Below are 21284 nucleotides of genomic sequence, written 5' to 3'. Positions count from 1 at the left end.
ATAGAAAGCTAGCACTTCAATTCTATAGACTCAAAAAACACAACATAGTATTTGACTAAGAACGAGGGAGAAGAGAAAAGATCGAACTCGTGTGATCTCGGTGTATTTTTCTCTCCAAATTCATCCACTTATTTATAGGTGAATGGTGCCTTTTCAAAACAACAACAAACTCTCGGGAAAAAAGTAAGCAACTCTTTGAAAAGTCACATGTTTCGAAGGACACACCATTTCGGCATATAGCATCGTTTCAACCGGTGCCTATTTCGAAAGGTTGCACCTTTTCGGCATGATGCAATCGCTTCAAACCAAAGGCACATTTCGAAAGGTAGCACTTTTTCGCATAATGCAATCGCTTTCAAACAAATGCATCATTTTGAAAAGGTTTTTCTCACATTACGTCATCGCTTCAAAGAAAAACTCATTTCATCTTAAGTGGGGTAACTTGGGAAACAAACTACTCATTCATATTTAAATGGATTTGAGCAAATCATTTTTCTAACAGTCGCTGGATGAGCAAGTCATCTTGGAGGGTTTTGAATCTACCTAAAAATTGCGAGGAGGCTTCTCGTGATCCTATTGTCTGCCATGGAAAAGTGTATTGGACATCTTCTATTAGGAAAAGACGGATAATCCTCTCAATGGACATAGCAAGTGAGGATATTGAAATACCAGAGGAAGTTTGTAAGGAAGATCGCATTCCTGGTATGGGTGGTTGGCATTTACAGTTGGTGGAGGTCAAGGGATCTTTGTACTTGCTAAACTCTGTTCCTGATACATTGTATTTTTATTTGGATACTACAAGACTCGGAGAAACCCAAATGGACTAAGATTGGCGACAGAAAATGTATGATGCATTATGATTGTGTTTGCTCCAACTATGAATCTGTTATGAATGATGAATATGTACTAAACTTAGCTTCTACCTGGGATGGTGAATTGGTCACTCATTTCAGTAGCCTCGTTTGCTTGGAGAACAGCCAATCTGGGTCTGATCCAACTAACAATAACTTATGTGATCCCAGATCAACACCTGATTCCTCTGTAAAGGTGCTTAAGAAACCTAATTCATTTAGTAGCTGTTGGCGTATGGCAAATCTTGTCATCACATTATTTGTGTTAATTATGTCTGTCTGTATTGTGCGGGTGATATGAGTGCATTTAGAAATGTAGATGGAAGGGACGGAAAGGGGAAAGTAGAAGGTTATTTTTTTGTTGCTACAGTAATCCACTGGGGAAACATTATAGGAGAAGTTCTGGAGGGCATCAGAGTTTCAAAGTGGTGCTCAAAGTCATAAGCCCGCCAACTCGGCTCTATGACCAGAAAAAGTCCTCTCACACATTGGCTTGGATGTGTAGTGTAGTTTTTTTTTGTGTGTTGGGGTGTGTGTGTGTGTGTGTGTGTGTATTAACATCATAAATTGCTTTAGATCTGGGTTGAAGTTGTCTCAAGAATGTTTGTCCCAGTAAAATGCCATCAGTCAAACCCCTGATGTCGGATGTGTTACTTGGCAGTCGCACATAATTTGACCTCATTTCGATACATGTTACATTTCTCATACACTTTGACTATATTGCTGATAAAATGTTACAATCGGATGTTGAACTCTTTGACGAAGTATAAAGTATTTATCAAACACATTGTCTAAACTAAGGGATTAATAGTCATCATCTTCATCATCCCTTGATCCTCCGAATCTCCTGAATACAGCAGCAGCAACACCGAAGAATATAAACAGTGGCAGAAGTTCAAAACCTCCTCCAACACCAACGGCAACACTGGGGCCTGGTGCAAAGAATGAGAAAGGAGACCAACCCCATCCACCATATGGAACACCATATCCGTATCCATAACCACCAACAAGAGGAGGCGCTACTGGCGGGTTCACGTATATGTTGGTCCTGGTAGCATTATAGTTTTGTGTCAATAATCAGTAGGAAAAACGGACAAACCTCTAGCTTGTAAAATAAAACCATGCAATAAACAAAGAACAAAATGAGTAAATTAAGGGAAATATAAGGATTCAACAACTAGTTCAATGGTAATTTGAAGTAAATTTCCTGACTCTGGGTGGTGCCAGATTGCACGAGGGAATTACACCAGGTGATTCCACTTTCTAGTGCAAACTTCACGTCTTCACAGACACTTGCATAAGAAATGCATATGTTTATTTTATTAGAAACATTACAAATAAACATATTCATACTTTCGATAGTTGGTCCACGGAATTGTTGCACTGAAAGTGTAGTTGATCCATATGCTAAGAGGTACTTTTGTTGCAAATTATTATATTAGTTAGGTTGTAGTTTAACTTTAGCAAGCGATCGTATATATAGTTCTATAAGTACAGGTGAGTTCTGCAGCAGTATGTTTATTTAACAGTGCAGCAGAGGAGTTCTGATTACCAAACTTAACTTACATTATATGCACTATGAACAACAACCAGAACTGCAATCCAGTCTGCGTACTCTAGCTGTAAGAGCTAATTCTGAAGCTGAATTTTGCCTTTTTGTGCGATTACTGTTTTATTCAGAGGACAACCACCATTTTGCGTACAGAGTTTTTCTATACGATCGAATACCCTGAAGAGACTATGAAAGATGAGAATTACTTCCCGAATGACTAGTCTTTCTAAAGCAACTAAAAAGTCTAATTCCCTCAAAAGGTGAACCTATAGATGATTCACAGACACATTCTGAACTAGTATTTATATAAAGGAGTCCTACTTGTGTCAAACCATTAGGATTATTGGAGAGAAAACAAAATTTGTTGGTTTGGCTTTAAAGTTGAAACAAGGTTAACAAGCTAGTTTAGAGAAGTCCACCAGACTCTCAATGTGTTCAACAAAATTCCCAGATTCTAGCTATAGTAAACTTTGTCCCTAAAGAGTGAATTGTTTCTTCAAACTTTATGTTGTATTGTAGTCATTATTTGGTTATGTCGAAGACAGCCTTCAACAGTCTACTTGTAGAGTTGTATACATACCTAAAATCTGATGCATAAGTGTGTTTCAACCTCATATGCACGCTTTAACAACTATTCTATAAAGAGTCACAATGAAACTGATACCGCCCGGCCTTAGTCTAGAACTTGTCACTGCATCCAAAGTTACACAAACTAGCTAGTTCTGCTTAAACTTATTTAAGCTGCTCAACTTCAATATTAAAGCCTTGAATTACCTTGAATTGTTATATCTAGGAGCAGATGGTCGAGGAGCCGATGGTCGAAAGGCCTGACCACCAACTCTACCAGCTGATTTGGCTGCCAATGCTCCATCAACAGATCCTAGCGTCAGCACACCAGCAGCCAATGTGACCATGGCCAGTTTCGCTAACTGCAACTCTCTTTTACTATAATTGCAAGTAAAAATAAACTTCTCAATGATTTTGTAAAAAAACGTGGGAATTGAACTCTAAATTTTGTACAGGACTATATATATATATTGGAATTTACCTTGACGAGCCATTGTCTTTCTTACCAGGGGATTGACACAAAATTTTTGTTGAAGTATTTAAGTTCGTGTACTTGGGTTTGAGGCTTGAAATGAGGGCATTGGTTAGGAAGCTTTGTTGTGATGAAGCAAATGCCATTGTTGTTTGCTGATAAGTTGATCCTAATGTTTCATGGGAGTTTACTTCTTTTGCATTCAGAGAGTGCTCATTGGCTAGATTTTTTCCAAATAAGTGGCAGTAAGCTTATCCCCTATATGATTCTCAGCTGGCCACGTGGTGAAAACGCAATGGGTAGAACCGTGTAGGAAATATCAAGATTCACTCTCTGGAGTGTTGACCACTCTCTTTTCACTTGTTGGTTGTTCAGATTTCAGATGAAGATTAACGGGCCTTCATAGTGTTGCTAACTATTGGGTCGAGTCTTTTATAGCCCACAGACTAGGAATATTTATGGCATAGTCCGATAGACATAGATCAAGTTCAACACTTCAACGTAGTGTTGATCTGAGTTTTGAAGCATGAAATGAGCTTTTGTCTACCATTGTGTGCAACTGTTTTTTAATTCTATTGAATATATTAACTTGTTCTATTCTATAGAAGATTTATACTCCTATCAGTCCAATGACCAAACTCAAACCACCACCACCACCAAACAATGACACTAGTCCAGTGATCCAGTCCTCTGTGCTTTGATTTTCATAATTACACGGTTTCAAGAATTTCATGATCTTGTCAGTTATAACCGTTTTTGGAGAACATTGGAACATGGGACATATGGAACTGGTAACATTGATCAAATGTCAAATATATCGTGAGACTTCTGCCTGTAATGGAGGATATTTCAAAGAGGTATCTATAATATACATCACTACATTTCCTCTTCTAATCGGTAATTCCGATCTAACGAGGCATACATATACGGTAATGCTCCGACTACTGTGTCTATCTCACCCTGGAGTTGGACCTTGGTAAACTTCAATGTCTCAGAAACTTTTGTTGTTTATTGCATGGCCCAAAATATCGCCGAGATATCCGATATCTCGCCGATATATCTCGGTAAATTGGTACACCGATATCGATATTTCCAACATATATCCACCGAATATTAAACCCCTTTTTTTCCGAGATATATCGGAATTTCCGATATGAAAGTTTATATCGCCGAGATAATCGATATATATCAGTTGACTTTTTGACCAATTGTTAATAATTTAATATTGAAATTTCCGAAATATCCGAAATATCCGAGATATATCGGATATATCGGCGAGATATATCGGTGAGATATCCGATATTTTAGAAACTTTAGACTGGTCACCAAAAAAACCGAGATATCCGATATATCCGAGTTTTTGGGTACACCGATATATTAACCGATATCGAAATTTTGGGCCTTGGTTTATTGGATGAATAAACAAATGGAACATAACAAATTAACAATATAAAACTTAATCATGTTGCTGACTATTGCATAATCAAATTGAACTTATAGCCTAATCATTACATAGCAGAGAACAACAACATAACAAAGCCATTAAAAAAAAGAAAAAAGTAGACTTCATTAGCAATTTAACATAACAATCCCAATTCACCAGAATATGGGATCCTTGAATATCAAAGAAAAAAAAAAGAGTAAAAAGACAACCTAAAATGTGTACACAATGCCCAGGTTACAGGCCCACCCCCATGCAATCTCCTCCATCGAATCTCAAGTCTCGACCAACACATTTGATCGTCGCGCAATCTCAGCCGTTGATTCATTATTAAAATTACCCATCATCATAACTTTAAACTCTTCAAAATTAACCAAACCATCACCATCCACATCAACCAAGCTAATCATGGTCCTACATTCTTCAATACTAACTTTTTCACCCAAACTTTTATAAACTTTTTGTAACTCATCAGGTGAAATAGACCCATTACGATCCACATCATATACTAGAAATGCATTCTTCAAATCATCTAAAACTTTATTTGAATCAACCCCTTCTGTATTTAATTCAATAAACTCATTCAGATCAATATACCCATCACCATCTGAATCCACTTCTTTAATCATATCCTCTACTTCTTCTTCTGTTGCAATATGGCCTAAACTTTTCATCATTGAACCCAACTCAGACTTTGATATTTTCCCATCTCCATTCACATCAAACATGTTGAATACATGCTTCAGCTCTTCAACTTGGGTTTGTTGAAACAACAATGGGTTTTGTACATTTTGAGTGTTTGATGACAATGATTTGAGTTTTTTCTTTTTCTTTGCAAGAAAAGAACGAATGCCCATTGCTCTTGATGATGATTCTTCAAGTGTTGGAATGGAAATGAGTTGTGTTATTATATTATTAGAGACAAGTTTTTTGATGGGAAAGAAAACAAGCGTTAGAAACAAGAGGCATCCTTAATAAACGTGAATTAAGGGAGTAGTTAGTTCGGTTATAGAGTAGAGACGTGGTTGAAAATGATTTGTGTTTGTTTGGTTTTTTTTGAAGCTAAAATTTGGGTGTGATTTAGTTGGGATAGAACTAATCTTCTTGTCCTAATAATGTTACTGAATTTTGTTTAGTTGGAATGAAGCTAAAATTTGATTTTAACCTTTTCTTAGGTAAAATTCGTGAATAAGCAAATACCTAAAATGCAAAATACACTTAATAATAGATTGATAGAAGAGGGAACAACTAAGTTTTCATATGTACATGGTATTTTTTTTTTTTTTTTAAAATTAAAGATATATTTTATTTGATATAAATCTAAAATTGATCATATAATGCAAAAGATTTCGAGGTCAAGCAGGCTACAAATTGGGTCGCAAGCCCCTTGTGAATAGCAATGCCAATCCTCAGGGCCAGTCCTTGTGAATAGCAATGCCAATCCTTAGTCAAGATATATGTTTCCAACACTTCAATGCAAAAGACTATGGACCGTGGATAGAATTGGGATATTTTGTGTACAAACCCGACACTCTTGGAAATTGTAAGTCGTAACTTTATCTCTTGTATATAGGGGGGGGGGGGGGGCTTGTGCTTTAAAAACTATAGAGCACACCAATTCAATTCAATCCGAAGCAAACAACCAATAATCAACGTGGTAGAAGTAACAATCCACTAATACTATAAAACAACTAATAGTTCCTAATCAAAGTAGTAAAGCAATGTAAACTACTTACCAATGGCAAACAACTAAGAAAATAGACAAAATTTTACGTGGTTTGGCTTGAGCCTAATCTACAACCAAATAGAAAATTTTAAATAAAGAGAATATTCAAGAGTACAATAAGCTCTCACCTTAATTTCAAAGAATCTCCAAAATTTTTCGAAAAGAAACTCACAAATCTCTCTTCTTCTCTCCTTATAATACTGTTTTCTTAACTCCACATATACCTAATGGTGTAAACAAATACCAAAGAAAGAGTTTTGGCATGAATAAATGAAAAGAAGTCTCAAGTCTTTTTCTTCCAATACTCTCTCAAGAATAGTACAAAATCACAAATCCTAGCAACCTAATATGTCTCACACTCCTCTTCCAAACCTTAAGTCTTTTATATATGTGTACTTGAAATTTTGACAAAATGAATCTCGGTCCTGACGGGCCGTCCAAGAGTAGGAAAGTTGGCAGGACCAAACCAACCATTGCATACTTCACAATCTCATGCACACCATCTCAACACATATTAAATTAGTTGTCCTGCACAGGGTGTATATTGCTTTCTCACTATTGATACAATTCTCAGTTATCAAATTTTATTTCAATGTTCAAAATTTTCAGGTCGTGAAGCACTAAAGCCTGTCATATTTACAAGTCACAATCATGTTGTGAAGTTAGCTTCCTAATGACAGTTCAGCATTAATTTATAGCCTCAGGGAACTTGATTCCACCGGCCATTAAGGTAATTACACATATCATACATCCACCAATCTCTTTTAAAAATATGCAAGAAGTCCCAAAAAAAGTCTTTCCAGTAAAGTCTAATGACTATATATTATGGATAGATGGACATGGTTAAATACTTAAAGGAAAAAGAAATAGATTCGTGGTTCCATTGTTAAACACCTATGGCATGCTGCCATTCTTGGATGCATGACGGTACTTTGGAAGCACAAAAATAGATTGGTGTTCGATATATAACAAGAGCAACAGTGTTGATTTATGTCACAAGGAAATATCAAACATCATCCAACAAGCTGGGGTTTTGTCGAAGGCCTCAGAAGATGATAATGAGATTCGAAACAAATGGAGAATACCTGCAAGACATATTAGACATCAGGTGGTAAGACAATGCACTTGGGAATTGACTGAATGCAACATCATCAAATTTAATTGTGATGGAGCAGCAAAAGGTAACCCGGGGAATGCTAGGCTTGGAATTGTCTAAGAAATAGTAGTAGTACGTGACTTTATATATGTTGGTAATGTGGAGGAAGTGGAGAATCAACATCAACTACTTAGCTAAATGTCTAGCCATATATGAGGGTATAAAATGTGCAATACAAAGAGTGTCACAGTCCGAATTTCTAAACAATTACAAAGTGAATATTTGAAATATAAATATCTCAAACATCACTCGGTTCAATTGTCTAAAAATCCAGGCTATGACGGGGTGGATACAACACATGTCAAAACCTAAAACCCACATCATAAAGAATCAACTTAACAACAAAATATCTCCAAAATTTCTCAACCATCACTTTATTAAAAGACTATCTTCCATTCAAAAATCATCATATAAAACTCTAAGAATAATAGGTCTTAAACATCGTATTCTTATGTCATATGAATATGCAACTATATTATTACATACTTCCAAAAAGATCAAACCTATTAAAATAAACTCCTGGACTACTCCAGAAACAAATCCAAATCAAACGCCGCGGTTCCACTGTCTTCCACCTATGTTCCCAAAAACACACCCATGTTGCCAAAACAAAACAAACATGGGTCAGCAAAATGGAATTTACTGGTATGAGTAGACTAACCACATATAAACATTTCCAATCTTTACTTATCCAACTAACACTTTAAATATATCATAATATAATCATTCTCAGCTTGGAAGACAGTAGTTCCGTCGTTTCAACCGGCATAGTTTTTTCCCAAGCAAGACTTCCATTTTATTAACTCATTATAATAACTTGTTTTACTAACTAAGTCATTGAATTAAAATTTACCGATATCCACTGCTGTATAAGGGTAGGACCGCGTCCCTGCACAAAATGTTATTAAGTCCTATCCTCCTACAAAAGAAAGTTAAAACTTCTATATAACATATGTAGATATCCTATAGGTATTCAAAAGTAAGTCCAAACACACTCGCATAATCAAATCAATTTTTCTTATCAATTAATCAATTTCTTTTCTTATACACTCACCATTTAGTACCTATGTACCTTAGGTCATTCCCGCCACATTCAAGGAATACCCAACCCTACATTCCCGTACACTCAAGGAATACAACTAACCCGCAAGGCGAATACCTTAGTTCCTCTTTAGGACAGTCCAAACAATCTAGTCATTCATGGCACATTCAATGAATACCCGAGTCATTCATGGCACATTCAATGAATACCCATTTATAACGCTAACGGGTCATTTATGACACATTCAATAAATGCCCACCTAACATATGACATCATTAGTCATAAAACTCATTTTCAAAACTTGATGCGTGGAGAGATCTACAAGGGTGCGGTAAATTGTTTACGCATTATAGAACTTTATTGCATATATTATTTCAGAGAACGAAGGAGTATCTTGTTTCTTGTATTATTGTTTATGCGTTATTAATATATCGATGTCTAAGTGTCATAACGTCGTATATCATAAAAGCTGAAATATCACATAGTAGTTAATACGCGTACACCCGTATATAGAAGGGTCTTAGCCTAAAGACAAACATGCTAATAGCCCTAGACCTATCCTAATAGACCGAATCATAATCCGAGTTAAAAGTGAACTCTGGTCAACAATCAAAGGGTTGACTGGTCAACAGTAGTCAACTGGTCAAGGGTCAATCTAACCAAAAACCCAAAGACTAAGGCCCAAAGGGTTTAATCTTTCCCGGGCCCAATCTAAAATAATCTTAAGCCCACAAAAATTACAAACCGGCCCAACAAACAAACAAAGGTTTAGGCCCAAGCCCAACCGAATTAGAATTAGAATTGGTGAGACTGGGAGCACCGGATCCAAATCTCGGTCATCCCCTCCACCACCAGCTCACATTTTCCGGCCACCTCTCCTCCCTTCTTCATCATATCGGTTTTGCTCCTGAGGAAAAACCATACAACTTTAACAAAAGGTAAACTAAAACCCTTAACTCCATCCACTCCCTCTAAACTAGATCTGGGAATTTCGACCTCCATTAAAGCTTGTTCAAAGCTTCAACCACACACTCTCCAGCACCCAAACAACCATCAACAACATAATCTCAAAACAAAATAAAACAACCAATCATTTAAGCAACACAAAATCCGGACGGTTTGGTTCTTGCTTGAACGCCATTAATGGCTGTTCAAGCTTCACAACACTCCCACTCTCAAACAATCACCTTTATTTCACCACGCACAGCCCACCTAACTCCACAGTTCACCCACACAACCCAACAGCTTAACCAACGAATCTAAAACCCGACATCAATCTCATAATCTAACAATCACCATCAATCTAAAATGCGACAACGCATATTAAATACTTAGATATACAAAGTAAGTTACATAAATTCTTAATGGCTTGATCTATCGATTTTTCGCCAATGATCCAGACCCGTTTTTCTTTCGGAGACCAGACTGGTTCTTCCATCGAAATCCAATATATAACTTAGCACTACGACATACCGTATTGAACAGAGTATCAGGCGAATAGTATGAACAGTAAATACATATATATCTTTTTCCTCGTATCATAAAATCTACAGTAAATGAGAAATCAAAAACGTAAAATATCTACTCACTGAATATAAACCGAACAACTTTCCGAAAGCGGGAAAAAATCCCGAAAGACCGAAGTCGACTGTTGCGCGAAAGGACGATCTTCCTCGTTCAAAACCTTTTCTTCTTTCAGTAAAACTCCATTTTTTTTTTCTAAAACCCTCGCTGTGTTTTTCCTTCAAAACTCTACATGAGAAACCCCTTTTTTGTTTTTAAAACCTCCCCGAAAATAAGGGTTGAAACTTATCTATTTTTACTTACGGGACTTTTATCCCTAAGCTGATAGTTATCCTAAATTTAGTTTAACCTATTATCATTATTCTTATTATTCTTATTATTATTATTATAGGAAAAGTAAAAGTAAAACACGGGGTGTTATAAAGAGGGTAGTGCAGATTATGGGTTGAATCTGACTCGGAAGCCGCCATAGCTGCACTTGCGGAACAAATGGAACGTTTGTAAGAGAAAATTTTTGAACCTGAAAATCACATCTACGTGGAGGGAAATGAACTTCTCGGCTGATTAGCCGGCAAACCATGCAATAACCATGACTGACAATATGACTGTAAGGGAGTGATATCCTCCTTCAAGAATATCAGGTGCGTACTCAACATGATTGATAAGAGTGAAAAGATAAAGTTTACCTACGAAATGAACGATGAAACTCAAAACGTAAGTAAACTAAACTTTCTTTTACTAATTGCTATCAAGTTTTCTACTCTCAATTCTATCGAAATAGAGTGGAGTAACAAATTCGTTCCACTCCTAGTTCTTTAGCATGCTGTATTTTCTAGTCTAATTACTCTACTCTAAGTCTAATGAGAGATTTAAGAAATGATAACTAGACTACGATGCAACTACCCACAAGATGCAACTAGTCGACTATTTAAACAACTATGGGAATACTACGTCGATTCTATGATAAGGAGTTAGAGGGGGATTGATTCCACCTTAGCTCAACTTAATCCACTAACGATGAATCGTCGTAATCCGAATTGAACTGCTTCACAGAACAATCTGGTTATTCCTAATCCCTAATTACACATGGCATTTCTACCAATTCATAACTAGCATGTGAACGATTACACCCATTCTCATGGTGAACTAATCATTTCTAGAGTGGAAAGGAAATTACGACTATTCAACATTAACACGAATCAAGCTTTCATCAAGGCTTCTCAACCCCCTCTAATGGAGGTTTAGCCGAGAATCATTACGCAATCATTTTCGATTAAGTTAAAACTAAACATACTATAAAGAATTGAAATTTACTAATCTAAATTAAACAATAATTAAAATCTAATTATTGATTAAGAAATGATATCAACAAGAATTTAAACTAGATCTATAAATGTAATGACAGAAACGAATTGAATAATAATAAACTATTTTATTTATCTAATCAATGAATAACAATACTTTTAAAGGTTGAATCTAAAACAAGAAATGAAATGAACTAAACTTAATTAAAATCCATTAAAACTAGATCTAGAAGCTATTCTAATCTAACCCTAGCTACCATTACAAGGAACTAGTTTTCTAAAATATAACTAGATAACTTAAGAACTAAGCTTTTCTTTGTTTTTATATGTTTCAGATCCAAAATCGTGCATGGGCTTGGAGCCATGTTTTGGGCCAGAGAATCAGGCCCAAAACCTAATTCTTTCAGTCCAAAAAGGCCTCTTCAGCTAGAGTTGGCTTTGACAAACTTTTCGTCCACTTCTACTCCTCTGATTGGGTCAAGGCTTAGACCATTGGAAAGCGCTTTCCGAGCCGGTCGTTTTGACGTAAGGTAGACCCAATTCTGAGGTCTGAGTCCAAAGATACGGCTTTTGGGAGGTTCTCTTGCGACTTTGTGTCTTTGTTTTCGCCCCCGTCGACTTTTCAGCTTGGACCGGGCTTACAAAGGCTTTGTCTTCTTGAATCTTGGCCTTTAATCACGAACTCCTTAGCAACCGACCTTTTGCTCCTTTATCTCGCTAAAGTGGCACATTTCTGCACATCATGGACTTTGAAGCCTAAAATGCATAAAAAACACGTAATCAGTATTAACTCTTAATTATTACTCACATAATTGGTCTAAAAGTATGATGGTTAAGGGGTTAAAACTACAGTTTTGAGCTCTTATCAAACCACCCCCAAACTGCATTTTGCTTGTCCTCAAGCAAAGATGAGAAATTAGAATAAGTGACCAAAAATGGAGTTCTATCTACTCTCGTTTCGCTGAGTGCGATTGCATATATTGACCATATGCAACAAGGCCTTAAACCACTAGGAATTCCCTAGTGGACGAGTTATAGCCTCATGAGAGTTTTCCAGTGAAGGTACTCACAAACTTCATCTATACTACAACGACTAAGAAATAAAACTATTGTTTCCTTATTCATGCTCTAAATTAACTATGCCTCTCACTAGCAATGCATATAGAGTAATCAAGTCAAAACCTAAGCTAATATATGCATAATAATCAATCATCTACAATAAACATGTATACAATGAGTAATACTATGAAATGCCTAGCGTGTTAGTTTAAACTTCGGAATAAGCGTCTTTAAGTAGGTTCTCACAATAATAGTCAAGATCAACACTCTAATTTTTCCACTCAAGTTTATTTACTCCGATTAATGCGGTGGGCACACTTTACCTTACAATCTCGATGACAACAAGGAAGCGGGAGTCGATCAAACACATCTGCCACTTACTATCACACTAACCTATTCCTAATTGAGCTAGAGGTCTTTATTAGGTGTGTTGGGATTAGGAGATGGTTTAAGAAGGAAGGAAATGGATATTCAAAAGGACAAGTCCGAGATAATAGAGTCTTCATATTATGTAACTAGAGAAAACCTTATTATTTACTTTTGCTTCTACACTTTGTTTCCATCCTTAGCCATATTTTTTTTTTTTCTTTGGGCTTTTGCTCCTTTTATTCTATTTTTTGGAGTTTTTATTTTATTTCTATTTTTATTTTTATTTTCTTTGGATGAAAACTTCTTTTCTTTATTTTCTCAAGCAATTAACTAACTTTTTTGTTTACACGGTTTTTCTCTTCTTTTTTTTCCTCATTCTATTCTCGGACTTATCTAAATTGGGTAGGTTGAATTTTTTATTTTGTTTTGTTTTGCAAACAGGTAAAGGATTTGTGGTTTATGAAAGGCTAAAGAAAGGCTCGGAGGGGCTTACTAGCGGAAAATAATTCATAGGTTTGAATTTCGGCTATATCGATCCAAAGAGGGCATAAATTCTCGCTTAGGATATGACATAGTGATCAAGCAAGTGGGCGTGTGTGATTTCTCTATCCAGGATTTTACTTCTCCCTTGTGTCATTTCTTAAATGTTTATTTCGAGATAAGGCTTTTTAGGCTATATTCTCACAGGATTTGTAGAATAAGTACTCTAGCCTAGATTTCAGAAACTTACTGCTAACAATCATAGATACTCATGTAATATATTTATATATAGATGCAAATATTATTACCTACATATTAACCTAAGTTTCTAAAAATTATTCTAATGCAAAAGCTACGTGAGACTTCTAGATTATTAAGAGCATAGAGAAAGAAAACAATACCAATATTCATAAATGTATAGCATAAACTTATTTATTTATATTTTTGAATTTTTGAAATATTAACTAGAAAACAAATGCATATTATACATATTTATATCCTAACAGATGCCTTAATTACACATGTTTCTATGCCCTCTCCCCAAACAAGAAGCATGCTTTGTTCTCAAAGCATTTAAATAAAGAGGGTAGAAAATACCATGGAAACGCGTGAAATTCTGGAACATATGCAAAACAAGGTTAAAACATACTAATATAAAAACTGACGCAACTCTATAAGAGTTCCTCCCATTATGGGGTTAACAAGAATCAAATTGCTTGGGACATAAGCAGACACTAACTAGAATTAAAACTTACCTTATCTCCCGCTTTATTCATCATCCTCCTCATCCTCTTCTTCGATAAAGAAGTGAGGTTCCTTCGCGTCCTGCCATGCCATGATAATTTTCCAGGCTTCCCGCCATTTATCATCTATTATTGCTAACCTATTAAAAGCCACTTGCGGCGGGGGTGTAGGGTGCAACCCGATGAGGTTGTATCCTCCACCCTTGCCAAGTCATTGCACGGAAAGATCGAATAATACTATTGGTGGGTCGTGCGATTAATGCGGCCGTAATCCAATCCGTGAAGCGTGTACAAAAAACAGGAAAGAAACATAACATAATACGGGAAATTAGAACAGGCATAAGAAGATACTTATGCCTCATGCTATGGGCCCGTGCTAAACTAGACATCAAGGTTCTTGGAAAGTCATAGAACATACGTCCCATGGCTAAAGCAAGGAAGATGCTGCAAGTGGCATCATTCACAGAAGAAAAACGCCATTCCCCTAAAATGTTTAGCATGATCCAAAACATAACAGTTCCTATGTTCATGGACAGGCTACCAAAGGCTACGTTATATTCTTCTTGGTCCTCGATACGGAAAATGCATGCCCCATACGACTCATGCAAAAACTCAGAAGTGTAGACATACATATTATCTACCCAATAGCACCATGGGTCTTGTATTTCATCGGGCATAGCAAGTCCAAGAACAAATGCTAGCAAGAACCTGGTAATTTCCATTGGTTCATCATCAATGTTGATGGAGAACACTTGTTCTCCATCTGGTCTCTCAAAGAAAATGCAGTTATCATAAAAATAAGATGCTAGTGTTGGAGAATAAAGTTCAGCAGGTCTTACCATAAGCGGTTCCCAGCCTACGTATGTGATCACCTCGCGAAACCAAGCTCCATAAGTAGTGCTTTGGAACAACTCTTCAAAAGACTGTTCCGGTATTAATGTAGGAGATGTCATCTCAAAATTACGCTATGGAATAGCTGTGAATGACCCGGGAACAACACGCAGAAAACTGGAAATTTTTGTGTTTACAGAGGTTAGGGCGCAGGTGCGCTCCACTTGGGCGCAGGTGCGCTTTGATGATTTTCGAGTTCCAGTGTTTGGGCGCGAGTTGCGCTCACCTTGGGCGCAGGTGCGCTCTAATGATTTTCGAGTTCCAGTGTTTGAAGTCGCTCACCTTGGGCGTAAGGTGCTTCGGTGCAAAATTTCGACGAGAGAGTAGGCGAAAAAGCTCCATCAGAGAAGCGCGGTGCGCTCGAGTCTTGATTTGTGAAAATGGTGAAGAACAACTGGCAACGTGGGAGTGAAAGGTGAATGATGGAAGTTAGGTGTAGTGTGGGTTGTGAGTGTAGAATGAATGAAGTTTATATAGGTTTTAAGTTGCTAAAACGAATCGGGAAGTTGCCAAAAAAACTTTTACGGCAGTTTCCGGAAATACTAAAATTTCCAAACCCGAAAACGGAAACAACTCATATTATTTATTCTAAAACAACCCTAGTATCTTTTAGATTGAATTTAGGATAGAACCTACCTATTTTATCGAGATTTCATCCTACCATGATATTTATTCATAGATATGCCTAATCGGCAATATTCTCACCCTGACTCCGAAATAACTTCTAAAAAAAATGGGGGTCATATAAAAATCGTGCTGGACTAAATAATACCACCCCCAAACAATTTGGAAAAGTGGGATCAATATTAAACAACCACGCACGATGAAAATAACGACATTATATTAATATTGGCATTAAATGCCCTTTCACTACAAAATTCAAATTACGGAATTAAAACTTACATTAAAATAACTAACAATAATAAAACTACAAATAAAAATCATCAAGCTATACTATCCCTAAACACGCGGGTCTTTGGTAGCGGAGGGCACACGCTTCGAGATGGCTCCCGAGCTCCCGATGGCCGACACCATTAAATCTTCGGCGGACGGCGCTCGTGCCTCGATGATGTATCCTCGGAAGGAGAATCCCCGCGAGGTGGGAAGCGTGCAAGCATATCGGCGAATCGTGTCGAGCTTCTAGCTCAACCCTCATCTGTTCCCACCGCTCATCCTCTCGCTGGTGCGAATCTCGAAGTTATGGTGGATAGTAGCTTTGTCGAAGTTCGAAGGTCTTCGCGAGATAGTATTGAGTGAACGCGTGCCCGCGATGAATCACACCATGCGTTACGCGATCCACCAACACCTCTCCAAGGCATCGACGATCAAAACAAGTCAAGTCCTCCTCGTCCTCCGAGTCATTCTCATTTCCACCATCCTCCTCGTCCTCTACCCTATCCTCGGGCAACCTCCAAACTTGTTGGACACAATCCTTATAAATCACGAGGATTTGATTGTAGGGTGAGGTAAATCCTATCGACGCGTCGAGTCGCTCTCAACTTCGAAAGATGATCATGGTTATCAAAACAAGGAGAGGTGCAATAGACTTTCCCACTCCCCTAATCATGCTAAGAAAAAACTCCAAAATGCAGAACTCATACTTCTACTCCTGGAGTATCCATAGAATGTGGAGGCAGTTCAGACCGATGTCGCTGACCTTCTCCTTTCCTAGGGCGTTCGACCCCGATCCATCGAGCTGCGCAGCCGGTGGTTTGGTTTCGAGGATGCTGGCGAACACAATCTTGAGCTCACATTGTAGTTCCGCCGGTAACGATCGCGTTCATCAATGGCTCGACCCCAGTATATTGGGAGTCCTGTAACGTGGCATCTAGATGGATTCTAGGCGGAATGCCTAGAATCTCAGCCAACAACCCAGTAGTTACTTCCTTCCTCCTCTTTGCCACCGTAACAAAAATTCTACTCCCATCCAACTCCCTTGTGTTGTAAAACCGTCGGACTAACTTTTCGTGGTAGAAGGCGTTGGTGGAGTACCACAAGATATTCCAATCTCTACTAATCATTTCGTCACCGTAAAACGGCGCGAAGTGATCGCCAGTAAATGCTTGCTCAGGCAAAATTCGACGTTGTTGAGCCATTGGAGTGTTTGGAATGTAGTGGGGAAGCAATGAGGGACAACCTCACAAAAAACGATGGTGGTGGTGGTGTGGTGGCGCAGCAGCATGAATTTCTTTATTTTTCGGTGGTTTTTGGTGATTTAACTTGGTGGAGGTGGTGGTGGAAAGATTTTAGAGAAGATTTGAAGTTGATTTGAACTGTGGGCGTGGGTTTAATTAGGTTCCTTTTTAATTTTTGGTTTTAGGTTTTGAATTTTTTTTTTGTTTTTGTTTGTTAATGGCGGTTTGAGAAGATGAAGAACGCGACTGTTGGTGGAAACAAAGGGGCGTAGGTGCGCTGCCGTGCGCGCGGGTTGGGCCCAAGCCCAATTCGAATTTTGTCGATTTTTAGCGCGACTTCAAACTAATATTGCCGCTTCGTTACCGGTCCGATTTTTGCGAATGAGATATGGAAATGATCAGGAGAGAATTCCCAATCCAATGATCCATAAAACACTCTATTCCGACCGTAGATGACATATAAGATAGTGGAAAATGCCTCGAAGTGCGTGCATGATGTAAGTTATGCGAACGAATGAGCTCTAAATTCATAGATTATGTCAACCTGAATTGAAATACAATTAAACGGCCTAAGCAACTCTAATGGGACCTAAAACATTCTAGGACAGAAACATGAACACCCCACCCCCAAACAAATTTTTACAACAGAGTTTAGAAAATTTGTTTTTTAAGTGGGTCTTTTAAAATCAGATTCCCGAGACTTCCTAGATTACTATGTTTATTATTTATTTATATATATATATATATATATATATATATATATATATATATATATATATATATATATATATATATATTTTTATTTTTATTTTTTTTTATAAATACGGATTAATATATATAAAAACAATAAGCAATAAGGACATAATTCACCCCAGTAGTAAAACATGATTCCAAAACCGAGAAAACATGCATTATGTTAAACGTGGACTTAGGATCCGGTACTTATAGCCACACACTTCATAGGGAGGGCCCGGTTACCTTAATGGTGCACTTACCAATATCTGCAGATGAAAGGAATGCACCAAACACAAAAATTGAGTCGTTTATAGTCAGATACTCGAGACTTTATCTAAACATATATATGAACATGCAGTTTATCATATATCAACAACCGAAATAGTTGTGGATCATTCCATAAATAAATATCACAGAAAACATATCCAAACGCAATCAAGCACCAAGATTTCCTATGACGCAACCTAGTGAACTGAAAGCGAAATCGGATAGACCTATAACGTAACCTAGCATGCACCTTCTTTTTCATCTTTGAACGAGAGGGTGTCCTAGTGAATAAGTGTGGAAAAGTGAATGGTTGTGGAAGATATGGTGGATATGGATAAGTTGTAGAAGGAAAGCATGTAAACAATAAGGATGTGGGTTTAGCACAAAACTCATTTATGGTGTAGGTAGGGACTGTCTCAAGTCTGAAAATGAAGGTGTCAAATGGTTTGTCCTTCTGAAGTATTTGTTTACTAGGTGGATTTAAAAAATTATGAAGCACAGGAGAAACAAAAGGATTGAGTGCAAACTCGAGATTCCTTTGAAAGGGTGGAAGGAGGGGAGTCGAGGTGGATGTTGTGCAAAGTAGTTCTTGATAGGGTGAATCATCACCTGCTCTAAGAAACTCATTGAATTCCTCATCTAGATTGGTCATATCCACATTACTATGGTAGTCCTCTATATCTTTGAGAAAGTCATCTATCTCGTCCTCATCCATAATATGTGTATCGACTAGTGTAGGGATGAAAATATTGGAGTCTGAACTTCCAAAGGAAAGAAATTTGGGCATATGATTATCAGGGAACGTGTTGTTGAAATAATCTCGAGCGAAGCTCTCGATCATGCTAACCTCTCCATCCATAGGCGAATCGGGTAAATGTGTCTTTGTTTTAAAAACATTTACTTCAACACAAGATGGCCAAAAGACATGGACATCGAACCATCAGCGACAATTAATGGCGCATTGGCGGTTGCCGGAAAGGGCGCCCTAAGATGATCGGAACCCAGTCGTTAGCGACTTACTCGTATCGAGGATGACAAAATCAGCGGATAGTAGAAACCCTGAACTTTTACCAAAGATATTTTCGACCACACCCTTAGGATACTTAATAGACCGATCGCTAATTGCAACGTCATTTTAGTGGGTTGCATCTCGGCTAGACCTATTTGTCTATACAAATAAAATGGGAGTAAGTTAACACTAGCCCCCAGGTCTAATAACGCTGTCGTCGTATAGGAATCTCCTAAGGTGCATTGTACAGTAGGACGACCAGGGTCCTTGTACTTAACAATTCCATTATGTTCGGATAGAGTTGGGAATTGTTACGTTAAAAGGCATCTTTTGGTATATTGGTCTTACGCCTAGTAGTACACAACTCCTTAAGAAACTTAGCATGGTGTGATAGCTTTTTAATAGCTTCGAGGAAGGGAAGGTTTATAGTTAGATTCTTGAAAACGTCCCTAATCTCCTCATAATTTGTATCCCTAGTTAACATGGCTAATTTTTGTGGAAACGGTGGTTTCTCTCTATATTTAGCATATGTATCACCTGGATGTTTAACCTTGGCTTTCTGTTTCTTAGGTTGTGTTGTAATTGGTACCTCTACAGTGGTAGGCTCTTCAGTTTCTATTTTAGTATCTAGTAAAATAGCAGGTGTAGGGGCTACTGGTAGGGTAACTATAGGCATAGTTACTTTGTTATCCACCACTCTGCCAGAACGGAGAGTGGTGATGGCATTTAGCTCACCTACATTTTCATATTCATTACTAGTATTATCGGTTACCTCAAAGGCTGTGTTTGTTGTTTTAGGATTAGGTATTGCGTGACCTGGAAACACACCTTTGGGTTGGGCTTTATCTTGGGCCAACCGTTGGCTTAAATTATTAACGGATTAGAAGAAGGCGTTGGTTAGATTGAGCCATGGTTTGGAAAAGTTTTTGGCTCACTTGTATGAAGGTGTCAAGACGATCCGGTTGTGTAGGTGTAGTAGTCACTGGTGGTGTGACTGGAACTATCTCGCGTGAATTATTTATGGGCGGATTTTGATAGTTATTATTTACCGAAACAATACCTCTATTAGCATTATAATTATTATAACTACCTTGACCTTGTGCTTGACCTTGTCGAGGTTGCACTTGGTTGTTATAATTATTATAATTACCCTGACCCTGTCCTTTTCGTGGTGGAGTTTGGTTATAACTGTGCGTTGGCCTAACATATTGATTATTGTACCCTGGAGGTGTGACGTGTTGGTTATTTCTCCAACCGAAGTTGGGATTTTGTCTCCAAGGGGCGTTAGGTTCACTATTAATTGTACAAGCCTGTTCATAGGCTATAGGACAGTGGGAGTCGAGATGCTCAGGACTCCAATAGAAACTACATGGATTTGAATTTACATTCATGACGGGGATAGGCTTTTGTTGAACAGAAATGGCCTCTACCTTTTTAGTGAGTGATTCGATTAGAGTTTTAAACTCGGGATCGTGTTTAATTTCAAACATACCAGCGCCTTTACTGTATTAGAAGAACTAGCGGGCGGTGGATATCGTCACTACCCCCCCTGTTATTTAAAGCTTAGTTTGATCCTCTAAAATTTATAAGCCTCCGGGGCTCCTTTACTTAAGAAACTACCCCCATTCATTATGTCAAGGACTTCTTTATGGTGGTGTAGAAGTCCTTTGAAAAGGCAACGAACTAACGTGTCTTCGCTAGGTTATGATGTGGACACTCTATAAGGAGATCGGTGAAACGATTTCAAGCCTCACGAAAATGATTCATGAGGATTTTGTCGAAAAGAAATGAATCTTGGAAAGCATCTCATCCGTCTTTAGGGGTGGGTAAAATGTTCCATAAACAGCTGAACAAGTTTAGCCCACGAGTCCACAGAATTAGGCTTTGGGCGCTTAACCAAGACGCCTTATCGGCTAAGGTGAAAGGGAATACCCCGGTTTAATTTGTTCCGCACCAACCGT

At 37.8% G+C, this 21284-nt stretch overlaps 2 protein-coding genes across 2 annotated transcripts; both read right to left on the bottom strand.

Moving 5' to 3' along the window:
• Nucleotides 1–1454: 1454 nt before the first annotated feature.
• LOC147508922 (uncharacterized) lies at nucleotides 1455–3846 on the bottom strand. Its single transcript, XM_086601267.1, has 3 exons — nucleotides 3452–3846; nucleotides 3178–3348; nucleotides 1455–1899 (listed from the first exon to the last, which is right to left on the bottom strand). The coding sequence occupies exons 1-3, from the start codon at nucleotides 3586–3588 to the stop codon at nucleotides 1656–1658; spliced, it is 552 nt and encodes a 183-aa protein (XP_086457393.1). The 5' UTR covers nucleotides 3589–3846; the 3' UTR covers nucleotides 1455–1655.
• Nucleotides 3847–4883: 1037 nt separating this feature from the next.
• Nucleotides 4884–6076, bottom strand: LOC147508921 (putative calcium-binding protein CML25). The gene has a single exon (XM_086599177.1). The coding sequence runs from the start codon at nucleotides 5738–5740 to the stop codon at nucleotides 5159–5161; it is 582 nt and encodes a 193-aa protein (XP_086455303.1). The 5' UTR covers nucleotides 5741–6076; the 3' UTR covers nucleotides 4884–5158.
• Nucleotides 6077–21284: the final 15208 nt, after the last annotated feature.

Source organism: Coptis chinensis, chromosome 3 (genome assembly GCF_015680905.1).
Source record: "Coptis chinensis isolate HL-2020 chromosome 3, ASM1568090v1, whole genome shotgun sequence".
NCBI classification, from domain to species: domain Eukaryota; kingdom Viridiplantae; phylum Streptophyta; class Magnoliopsida; order Ranunculales; family Ranunculaceae; genus Coptis; species Coptis chinensis.
Note: the sequence above shows the minus strand (reverse complement) of the source record. Positions and strands in the feature narration are given on the sequence as shown.